The sequence below is a fragment of the Pyrus communis genome, chromosome 14 (genome assembly GCF_963583255.1).
Source record: "Pyrus communis chromosome 14, drPyrComm1.1, whole genome shotgun sequence".
Classification (NCBI taxonomy): Eukaryota; Viridiplantae; Streptophyta; class Magnoliopsida; order Rosales; family Rosaceae; genus Pyrus; species Pyrus communis.
Window position 1 is genome coordinate 7,567,416 of NC_084816.1, and position 12,808 is coordinate 7,580,223.

At 34.1% G+C, this 12,808-nt stretch overlaps 1 protein-coding gene across 1 annotated transcript; it reads left to right on the forward strand.

Annotated features, from left to right (window-relative positions):
* Positions 1-5,027: 5,027 nt before the first annotated feature.
* On the forward strand, positions 5,028-6,825 carry LOC137716114 (LOB domain-containing protein 1-like). The gene is made up of 2 exons (XM_068455509.1): positions 5,028-5,369; positions 6,312-6,825. Exons 1-2 carry the CDS (start codon positions 5,094-5,096, stop codon positions 6,675-6,677), a joined length of 642 nt encoding a protein of 213 aa, XP_068311610.1. The 5' UTR covers positions 5,028-5,093; the 3' UTR covers positions 6,678-6,825.
* Positions 6,826-12,808: the final 5,983 nt, after the last annotated feature.

Below are 12,808 nucleotides of genomic sequence, written 5' to 3' on the forward strand. Positions count from 1 at the left end.
CATTTAATTATGAAGTATGCAACCTAAAAAAAATCAACTTAATTATTTTTGAATGTATAAAAAGAGCTAGGAAAATGAGGTTTAATTGAATGCTCAAAGTACCAATGCCGTATTGCACAAGTGCACCTAGGAGATTCTTCTTACGACCACCATGACTAGTGTAATGGATGATGAGGACATTTCCCCTTGGCAATAATCCACTGTTTCTAAACTCTAATTAAGGGGTGTGACTTTAATGCTATGTAATACAAGTGTTTTAGTCGTTAGATTGATATATGTATCTATTAAATTTTCTATTTTCAATATTCGTCATTCCTTTTTCCATATCACTTTGAAGAAAGTTAAGGTCCCATCATAAATCTAATTGCCACAATATGTGGAGTACTCCAACCTCTTATAAGCCCTTGCAAGGTTTCTCCTTTCACCAATGTGGGTGGAGAAAGTTAACATTCCACCATAAACCAATTGGCAACATGAGAAGTAGCACAACTACTTATAAGCACATGGAAGGTCCCCTATTCTCATCAATGTGAGATCCATTCTCAACACGCCCCTCACATATGGTGATTTTGAAGACTAACACGTGAGCAACACAATAGGGTGACTCAAAGCACATGTGGCCGTTAGGCTTCACACATGGGACAACTTACTCTTACACCATGAAGAAAGTTGCGGTTTCACCATAAAACCAATTGGAAATATGGGAGTAGCCAAACTCACTTATAAGCCCTTACATGGTCTCTCCTCCCATCAATGTGGTACTCATTCTCACCACGCCCCCTCACGTGTGGCCAATTTTCAAGCCTAGCACGTAGGCAACACAAATGGGTTGACGTGGAGCGCGTGTGGTTGTTGGGCTTCACACGTGGGACTACCTGCTCTGATCTCATGAAAAATTGAGGTTTCACCATAAAACCAATTGGCTATATAGGGAGTGGCCTAACCTCTTATAAACCCTTACAAGTTTTCTTCTTTCATCAATAAAGGACTCTTTTATACCTTCACATCCTCACACATTCAATGTGACATACTATTGGAAAAAAAAAATTGCTAATTAAGTTGGACAGTTTTCAATTCTTTCAAATAATAATTTGATGGGACAAGAACTCGATCTATGATCCCTTTTGTAGATTTTATTGAAAATTAGCATCAATACCATATCAAATTAATTTGTAAGGGAAAAAAGCAGATGGCTTTCTATATATGACTTTCCTTCGATATTTTGCATACCTTATCAAATTAATTTGTAAGTACAAAAACAGAGATGCAATGCTTTCTATATATATATAACGTTCCTTTGATACCATGCATGTATCTAATCTCCACATCTTCGTGAAACACACATTCATATATTTTGGTTAGGTTTTTTTGCAAAAGGACTGTTCGAAGTTGTTTCGTTTCCTAACATGCATGTATGTGCGTAGAGTCCAATTGTAGCACGCATATACATATTCGGTTGAGTTTGAAGTTGTTTTCACATCGTCCTCTGTCATATTTTTGCTCAGTTTAGTAAAACTTGGGTTTCCACGAAATGCATAAGAAAACACAAGTCTTAGAGGGTGTATTGTATATGAAGCTTGATGGATTTTGCTTGATTCTGAAATTCAGGTTTATTCAATATAGACTTTTAAGGAATCAATAAAAGTCACACTGTATTCAATAAAAACTTTTTATGATTTCTAAAAAGTCTATGAAAATCTTGTGGTATTTAGTTATGACTTTTTGTGAGTCTACAAAAGTCCAAGTGTATTCAAGATTTCATTGGGTTTAAAGGATTTTAAAGAGTCTGGGTTTTGATGGACTTTTAGTGCTTTTATAGTAAGTTTTTTGTTATTTTAAATCCAACCTCTATCCCTAATATTTAAATTATATTTCTTGTGATTTCCATACAATATATCAGCTTGTTACACGTTGTACCAGATACACAGTACTTGTTTCATTCTTAAGATTATGGCAATCAAAATGATATCCTTCAACTCCTCTCAAACATTTGACAAAGTTATTAGTAGCATGCATGCATTATCTTAACAAAAGAAAACCATTTGGCAATAATCAATGATGAATTCATTGTTTCATAAATTTATGGGAGGAAAATTCCAAACTGCTTATGCTTACTGTTTGCATGGGGTTATTAGCCAGCTTGCTATGCAATATGAACTCGTTATTTTCATCCGGACTTTCTGTGGCAATGCAGCTAGCTAGCAAACTATAACAGTAGATTTTGGAATATGTTAAGGTCCACACGCATAAGATTCTTTAAGAGAAAAAAAAATAAACTACGGTCAGTGGGGTGAGGTGGAGATGGAGATGGATGAAAAAAACACAAGTCCAACTGCTTCCACTGCAAAGTAGAAGTTTAAGAAGTGGCGGCAAACTCATCAGTCACTTAAATATTAATTAATTAAGAACCAAAAAAATAATTTTAATTATTTGGTTAAGGAAATATTTATGCTAAAATAAATATTTTTATATCTTAGATTAAGACATCACAATCGTCAATGGCAGCTTAAGACTTTAGATTACCAGAGTTTCCAGTTTTTCCCACCTCATGCGTATAACGAGCTGACCGGCTCCTTACCAACCATACCCCACCCTATCTCTATCCATTTCCTCGAAACTTTATACAGCCAGACATGTATAAGTCTCTTTGTACTACATAGTGACAGAGAAGGGAATTATTTGTTTATATAGAACGTCGTGACAAAGAAAATTATGAAAAACAGAAGATAAGCAATTTTTCCCGTAACGCCTCTCCTAAGAGACATTTTATCAAACATTTTACACCTCCTTTATTGAAATTAAAATTGCATCTTCGCTCAATTAACTAAAAACAAAAGAGTTATTTGGGATAAGTTGATTGCAATGTAGCTTAACTGCTTCATATACTGATTATATTAGTTATTACTTCTCTTACACTTATGAAATTTACGCGAGACTGAAACTTTACTTGCATTTACGCGAAAGAGTTTACTATTGTTGCTTGATTGAACAAGAATCTTTACTGTGATCGGGTAAAAGATTGGTATTGATGGCATTCTCCAAGAAAAACACGCAGAATGCTTTTAAATTTTAACTACATCGGGATTCTTGGGTCGTTCTCAATGAAATGAGTAGGTGATTAGGCGGTGGTTAGAGAAGAAGAAAACTAGCACTGTCTCAGCGTATTCGGCAGGCACAATCACTCACCAAAAAAACTGATCTACTTTTTAACTCGTTTATCTCAATCTCTGCCACATGTCACCCTGGCAAAAGGCTAAATGATAGTTTGTTTCAAGTGTTGACCATCTCGATATGGGTTTTGGTTAACCACAATTTGTAATTTCATAATATGGTAGACAAGAAAGGAAAAGCTGTAGGTTTGTAATACCCTTGTTCCCTATATAATTTTTAGCTATGAAAATCATATCGTCACATGATAGAATAATGTTAGACAATAAAGAAAAAGCTGTAGGTTTTGTAATACTCGATCTTGTTCCCTCTTTTTCATATATATATATATATATATATATATATATAGTTTTTAGCTGTGAAAGTCATATCGTCACATGATAGAATAATGTGAGTAAGTCATTAAAAGAAGTGTATTACAGTGAGAAATATTTAAAAGATCGGTGCTCACTTAATATAGGATGAATACATATTGGTTAAAAAAAAAAACTGTTTGTGACTCTTAAAGTAAATATGACTTTTTTGTGTAGTGTAAAATTTTGTTTGAAATAACGGTACTATATACAACTGAAGTCCAAGAAAATTGGAGGGAGAGAAGGGGAGGGACCAAGTTTTCCCATTAGAAAGTTAAACTTGACAAAAGTAGGCAATAATCAAAGATTTGCAGACATAAAACGATAATTCAAAATTTCCTGTGAGACTATTTTGGCTAAGGAGAAAATCCGAGCTTCCACCGGAGAGAAGCCCTCAATTTAGACCTTGAATATATATTGCCCTCTACAAACTACAAGTTTAAGTAAATTCTAATGCCTTTACATCCATGAAGATTTGAATCGCGTTTAGTTTAAAGTCCATCCCACGTCTCATATTTGTTCCTTAATCGTTGACCATCTATTCATGCAAGTAAAACATGAGAAATCAAAGCTCATGAAAAAATCATTTCGTCAGAGGTCACCATGAATTTTAGACATTAAATATGTACATTCGTCTACAAACTATATTGTCTTAATAAATTTCAAAACTTTTGTGTCTGTGAGAATTTGTTCTATGACGTCTCAGTTTAAAGTGCGTTCCCCGCCTCTTACGTGTTCCTTAATCGCTCGACCATGTACAGAAAATGAGATATTAAAGCTAAAATTGTAGAAACACTAGCTAGTTTGGAAGAAAAGTTGCGTGTGAACAAGGGCCGTCAGTAAGAAGAGAGGGTATTCCGAGGGTGGCTTTAGAAATAGAAATTAAGTGTTTTTGTTTTTTTATTTATTTTTTCCTAGTTTTGTTGATATGGTTTTCATTCTGTATTAATTCTTAATTTATACTGTAACCATTTGACTAAACCCAACCTCCCACTATCTTAACTAACAAAAAAATTAAGTAAAATTTGATTAACATAATAACTAAACAATTTTAGCACTAAAGAAAATTTTGTCTGTACATGCAAACAAATACAAGATCAATTTTAAGTGATTTGCATCTTAAAATACTAAGTTTGAAGGACAGTATTGGAGATTATTGAATTGTTTATATTTGGCTAATTTTGATTTTCAGTGAACTGGGTTTCCACAGAGGATTGAGATTTTCAAACTTTGCAAAAACGTTTTTTTTTTTTTCTCCAAATAATCCAAAAGCAAAAAAGTAATCACACAAACCTAACGGCTTAATTAGAAATTAAATATATAATTCAGTCATTGCATTGGCAGCAGAAGCCGCAGCCTAATTAAATACAAAATAATATTCAACAGCTGACGTCATATGACACCTCATCCCCAGCTTCATCTTCCTTATTTATACCCTCACTTTGCGCTTCAAACAAACCCCACCTCTCTCTCTCTCTCTCTCTCTCTCTCTCTCTCTCTCTCTCTCTCTCTCTCTCTCTCTCTCTCTAAACATATACCAAGTCCAAAACAAGGCTCAAAGCTTTAGCTGCAATGGAGTGCAGTACTGAAACAATGAACACAAATTACACAACCACTTCATCAACTATGTCTCAATCTCCTCCTTCTTCTTCACCATCGTCTCCTCCAACTCTAACTCCGACTCCAAGTCCAACAGTTGTTGTAAGTCCTTGTGCTGCATGCAAGATCTTGAGGAGAAGATGTGCAGACAAGTGCGTTTTGGCTCCTTACTTTCCTCCATCTGAGCCAGCCAAGTTTACTATAGCTCATCGTGTCTTTGGGGCAAGCAATATCATCAAGTTATTGCAGGTAATTTTCTTCCTCATGGACAAAACAAGAGAACTAGTCAAAGTAGGTCTAAAACTTTGGGATTTGAAATATTTCATATACGAAAGTATTCTCTTGTCAAATTATCGTCTAATTGTCCGAACGTGAATTTGAAAGATACAATTATTCTTATCTAAATGTGTAATTTATATTCACAGAACTAGTCTGATACAAAAACATAAACATGTCTAGACTGTGTAGTTTTTGCAACAAATATTTCGCATGTGAAATGGTAAATTAAGGGCAACATTTTTCCATGGAATACTATTATGTTTGCATCCATATTTGAAAAGTCTAGGGGTTGTTCACACACACACCGTAGACACTAGAAATAAATACGCAGACGTGCCAAAGTGGTAGGAAATTTCATTTCATATTCTCTGGCCTGATACTACTTTATCAGGGAGATCAACTAGTCTGACTAAAGGGTAATCTAGAGAGACCAAAATTTTAAATCAAATAATGCGTCACTAATAGAAAATAAGCACGTTAATCAACGCTAAATAATAATACAATCACCAACAATCACATCATTCAATTTACAAATTTAGTCTCCCTAAGCATGTCCCTGTCTAAATTATTTTGATAACAACATGACAAGGAAGAAAAACTTCACAATTAACATCTAATCAAATATATATCTCAATATTGTTTTAAAGTTTTGAGGTGTAAGGATTCTTTAGCATATTCCAAATAGATAAAGGGGTTGTGGTTTTGTGAAAGCAATCGAATAGTATACGTGATTCGGCTGCTTTTGTACAAGATTTTCGTTATTATGAAGTGGGTCATGTGTTTTCCAACATTATTCGGAACCTCATCTCGTACAAGAGAGTTGAGAAAAAAATTATTTACTTGATTTTGTGGATACCCCATTTTTAATTGTAGACATAATAAGTAAATGTAACATGCACTTTTTTTTAACAGGAACTTCCAGAATCTCAAAGAGCTGATGCAGTGAGCAGCATGGTTTATGAGGCAAGTGCAAGAATTAGAGACCCAGTTTATGGGTGTGCAGGAGCAATCTGCCACCTACAGAAGCAAGTGAATGAGCTGCAAGCACAACTAGCAAAGGCACAGGCTGAGGTTGTCAACATGCAATGCCAACAAGCCAACCTTGTGGCTCTGATTTGCATGGAAATGTCACAACCTAATTCCGAGCAAGGATCTCCTCCACAATCACTTGATCACAACTTCGTCACCACCATTCCTCACGGCGGCAACCAGACCAACTTAGGCTTCCTTGATGATTCCACCACTCTAGGCTCATTGTGGGATCCACTTTGGACATGAATATCTAGAGAAAAATAAAATTATTAATTATATCCATAGCAACAAAAAAAGTTTCTAAATCTAGTGAAATTCTCCCAAGGAGAAGTTGAAGGATATTATGATAATTAGTTAATAAATTTTGGGTAGCTCTAGTAGGAATTAAGTGGTGGAGAGATCTACAGTGTTTGAACAAGACGGAGGGAACATCCCAAGTTGGGATTGATCTAATCACTTTTGTTTCAGCTTGATGGAGGCAAAGTAGATAGGTGAGTCTTTTGCTTTTGGTCCATATGTAATCTTCTCCATATTGGAGAGAGAAAAAATTATGTTGGAAGTCCATTTGTATGCTGATCTTATTAATTAATGAATCTAAGCTTTAACCAACTTTTTGGTCACCTACTATAATCACTTAAATTTTATGCTTTTGACCATCTTTCTGTATAACAAACTTTAAGCCAACAAACTTTGTTTTGCAACTTGGGTCATTATACATGCAGCATCATGTCTTTTTTTGTTGTTCTTGAAGAATAATAAAGGAGAGGAGATCAAACGCTCGATGCGAGGTGCATAGATAAATACTTATAATCACTTAAATTACAAGTTCTTTACTATTATAACATATTTAATTAACTGATGTAATCAGAATTTTAGAATTAATTTGAACTTTTGTTCTTTTGCTCGTAAATCAATTCAAAATTGTACACTCATTAGTGGTGTAATGTAGTTACGTGGAGATGAAAAATTGGAATCTAATTAAGTTGCATGGAGAGGAATGATTTTGTAGTATTTGTACCAAAATTTTTGTCATGGCTCTAAGGCAATTTGACTCTCTCGAATAATCGTTGAGAATCGACAGCATTTCAGCATCAGGTCTGTTCCTACTTTCTAATAGCCATCATTGGGCAATATTGTAATGTAAATAGGTTTAGGTTGCTGCAAATGACTGATTAATCCACAATATCTCAAGGAATTTATAAATACAATTCCAAGGTGACATGCCATTTTTAATCTCTTCTTTTCCGTTTTTCGTTTCTGTTTGATGCTAGCTGCAGTACTTCCTTAATAAAGGCAATCTTTGAGTAATCTGCAATCTGATCCCCACTATTCCAAGAGTTTTTCCTTTGATGTTATCGGCCTTCTTAGGCCTGGTTTGGTACTGAGGGATTCTGAAAAAAGCTGGTATAAAAAAAAATTAGGAGCTATTTTTGTGTTTGGTAAACATTCAGCTTCAGCTTTTTTTCACAGTTTTGGGTGAAAAAAAGCCAAAAACAAAAAACTGCAAAACCCAGCTTTGAAAAACCAGCTTTTTTTTCATATCTGTTTTACATAAAAGTTTACCAAACCCTATAATACTGCTTTTTTTTTTTTTTTTTTCAAAAGCACTTTTACAAAAAAGTTTACCAAACACTCAGCTGCTTTATTTCACAGTTGCTTATTCTCACAGCATAGCAGAAGCAGTTTTTTTTCAAAACACAGTAATACCAAACCAGCCCTTAGTCAGACTTTCTTGTCGGATTTTTTTTTCTTTTCATTCTCATCAGAAATCATTCAGCCATTCGATCAGTGTTGTTAAATTTAGTGGTTAAGTGAAAAACATGGTGTAATTATTAGATGACTAAACGATTTTAAATTTGGTTGATTTTTAAGAGTGACAAAAAAATGAAAATGTACCACACAACATTGTAGAATGAAAAGACAACCAAAATGGTAGAAAGAAAATGTTACTATGATGCAATCATTCCTTTAACGAAAAATGTTAAGGAGACTCTCTCAAAAGTAAAACTTTTTATGAACTCTCTGTCACCTTATGTTTTTGGCATAATATTTTATAATGTTGGCACATGAATTAACGTTAAACTGTGAGGTGACAAAAAATTCATGCATGAAAAGTTCCACTTTAAGATAATCCTCTTAACATTTCTCTTCCTCTAACATAACATGTTAAAAAAATAAAATCCTTCAAAACGCATTTTGCATCCACTACCACTATAAACAATGATTAGTGTGGATCAATTACATATTTACATCTTACTGTCCCAAACGGTGACACTTAGCCAATAAGTCACTAGGTCTTGTTCATATTAGTTATTACTGTCTCCCCTTATGTTTGTTAAAAGTCACATCTTCTATACTTGACGATGATGCAACAACAGAAAGGGGGGTCCTGTTGTTGTGGGTCATTACCACGTGTAAATGTGTTACTCCCTCATCGATAGTAATTAGCACATTAGTAACCATGGCTTTGATCGCCTAATTAAACGCGTTTTTGGATGCATAATTCAACTCATGTGCACCCCACGTGAGTTGATGAACCCTCTCAAAATTCTCAACCAAGCCAAAGAAGCAAGGGCAACAAAGGATTGTCACCTGTCGGCAACCAATTTGACGCTGTATTGGACTTCTCTTCTTCTTCATTTTTTTGTCAAGGGACAATATATCTCTGTCTTGCCCAACATGCCATTATTTTCTATGCTTGAACGGGAACAAAGTCTGTTTTTTTGACCCAAAATTGTACCGTAATATATAGGGGTATCAAATTAACAAAACCTAAAGCTACTTAAAATAATGAGTTGCCTATGTCAATGATAATCCTTCAAATTATATTCTTCACTATGATGACAATAATTCTTCTGTACTAGCAATTTGTACGTTGTAATTACTTTATCTAACCTAACAAATAGTGTAAAAAAATAAAGATAATAATGGATATAGTGGGTAAATAAGTTGCAAATCTTGAGTTGCTGGTGGAAGAAGGCAAGGATGGTATATATATTCATAGTCATGATATATCGTGTTTGTTGAGAATGAAAGACTTACGTTAGTGTTTAAAATATTTTGAGTCTTTGCGCTGATTGTCAATTTTTAAAATATTTGGAGTCTATGCATTGATTGTCAATTGATTTTAAGTCGAATGCTTTATTTCTTACACACTATACAAAGAAATGACAATGAAAATATAATTAATTAAATTTTTATACCCAAATATTCTTGGGCATTATGAGAAAAGAGAAATGATTCATTTACCAGGGTTTATTTTTATGTGCATGATGAAACCCTAACCCTAATTTTTGAACAAAAAGAAAATGATCAAGAAGTAATGATCATTATTATTCTTTTTTAGGTATAATAGTTGAGTTGAGTAATGTTGGGTGGGAAATAGAACCGCCTACCAACATTATACTGTTTTAGTGCATGCCAAGATCTATAAATAGATATGACACACATGCCCTATAGTTCTATTTGTAGCTCATCATCTCATTATTTTAATTATTTGATCAAGAAATTATATGAGATTTCATGTGGCACCATCTCTTAATCATAAAAACAAGAATCTTCCATCAATCTACATCATTTCCCATTGGCGCCCATAGTGGCATTAGGTGTGTACGTAGCCTGTTTTAAGAGGTCAGATTGCACCAAAATTTGAAGTTGGAGAACGATCGAACGCATTAATATACACATGAAATCCACATTTAGTTGCTAAAATTTAGTGATTAACAAAAGGGAAGATTGACAAACACAAACTAAAACGAGAATGAAGGAGTCAAAATTTGTACAAGTCTTATACATGTTGTTTGAAAAATGCATTACCTTAAATAACTGCTACTAAAGAGAATGTTTCAACGTGGGAACTAAGACTTGAAATGAGCATATATAATTAATGAGCAAATTGAAGACTCGAAAAGGAGAGAGCATGTGCAATGCACTCATATTTGTCTTTATCTCTCTTGTCAAGTTAACGAATCAAAACTCTAAAGACAAGATGTATTTTCTTGTGACGAGTGTAATGCATTCATGTCTCTATCTCTTTTTCTCTTCTCTCATGTAAAGAAAGAAAGAGAGAGAAAGAAAAATGGATGCGTTGCACCTGTAACCCAAAAGTTGTACACCTGAAACGTTCCTCTCTATTCTCGTTCTCTATAGCTTTTATGAGTCTTGGTATGTTACACGTTTTCTGCGATTTGCATGCACATGGGTAGCCACTATCTGAGCTTTGCAGTCATTTGAGCTTCTTTTCTCACCTCATCGGGAGTTAAGGTGATAAAATATTCAGACAAAAAAAAAGGGTTAAGCTGATAAAGTGTAGAGATCCCCGACATCATTGCAAATTATTTTGGTTGCCAACCACCATACGGCCCGTGGGTGCCGTTGAACTTCGGCCGTCACTCCATGAGACATTCCCAAAAGTTGCATACAATAAGATTTTACATGCACACTTTTTGTTTTGGTTTTTTATTTTATTTTTTTATTTTTTTATTTTTTTTATACAAATGATATTATCTACACTAACAGAAGTAGTAGGCTTAGCCTCACAATGAGCTAGCAATAATGTGGTTCGATTCTCGTCAAAGTCTCACAATGAGCTAGCAATAATGTAGTTCAAATTTGCCTTTAGCGAGAATCGAAGCTATGACCTCTCACTCTTACAAGTGAAGAGGAATATCATTAGACCGTAGTACTAAGTGGCGATTTTACATACACACTTGGTTCTACATTATATTTGTACACTAAAGAGTGAGAAATCTAAACTAAACTACACAATAGATCGACATAATAAATTGGTAGTACATTACTTCTTTTTTCAATTTTTTTTTTCAAATTCACTGTTATTAGGGGGAAGGGGGACAGTTCGAAAACATTATAATAATTTGGGAGGGGAGTTTCGAACGCATGACGTATGGGTAGAAACTCAACACCCTATCCACCAGGATATTAGACCATATGCTGGTAGTAAACTTATAATTCACGAAAGTCGAACTTAAAGCCTCCTACTTACTAGTAACATATTATGCATTATTTTTCGACTCTTTTATTGGTGTGATACATGTCACTTTCCCGATCTTTCTCCGCATTTAAATTTCATAACATACTTTTCATAACTAAGGTTTAATTTCGTGGGATGGTGTTACGATTTAGGACTAAATTGGATGTAATTAACTAACCTTTTGTCATATCAACTGTTTGAAACATCGTTATTTTCAAGTCCACTATAGTAGTGCATTTGAAAGGAAATTAAAACTTCAAAGTCTGCAGGGTATCTTGAATAGAATCATAGACCCAATCTTTGATTACAGTATATATAAGTTAAAGTATTCAACTAAACATTATGCTTGAGACCGAAACAACGGATTGAATAAATCAAAAGAAAACAACGAACATGATAAAAAAAGAATGTGTGAAAAACTTAAAAGAATGCGTGTTTATCATTTTCTTTGGCAAAATCGACACGAATCAAGAATTCATACTATATTATAGATATTTGTCTTACGTAACAAGGTACGGCTTACGTAATACAACATATATACAAGCACATTTAAAGATATCAATAAGCCCTCATTGAAGTGTTGCTTCTTTAATTTCCCTCTAGAAAGAAGATTTATTCTCTGTTCTACGGTAATGAGGACAATCAATTGATAAAATGTATAAATATATGAATTCGACCACGTGCACAAGACATACGGTATAAGAAATTTCAAACTAGTCAACTAGTCCAAGCAATATGTAATCTGTTACGTAACTCAAGTTAGAAAACTAATACAAACGGACATAAATTAAATTTGACCCTTTGGAATTTTTCATGAACAGTTTTCCCCACGTTGAATAAAGTGGTGACACTTGTATTTAGGTTTAGGGGCTTCCGTTAAACAAGACCAACCCACCAACTTGACCCCAATAGTTCGAGTTGATTGATCAATTTGGGCATGACGAGATGAGAAATCAAATTCTTTTGATGAAAAGCTCCATTGTTAGGGTGTAAATGCGGAGCTACCACCACTTTTATCACTGCTTGTCACTGTTTATGCTCGAAATGAATGGAAAAAAATAACTTACAAATACAACATCTGATCAAAACTGTTAAAAAGTCGTGTACATTTTAACACCTTGAACTCTCATTATCTCCCTCATTTGGAACAACAAATTAAACCTTGTACATCCCAATTTTCCTATTTGGAGGTGCAAGGAGGTAGTAAAACAACTAGCTTTAGGTTTCCAAGCTTAACTTCTTCATTGAAGATCTCTTTCGTAGTACTGGTTTGGTACTAATGTGCTTTTATAAAAAGTCGGTATAAAAAAAAAGCTGAGCTCAAAAAGGTATTTGGTAAACACTTAAAAACAACTTATTTTCATAGTTTTTGGTGAAAAAAAAAAAG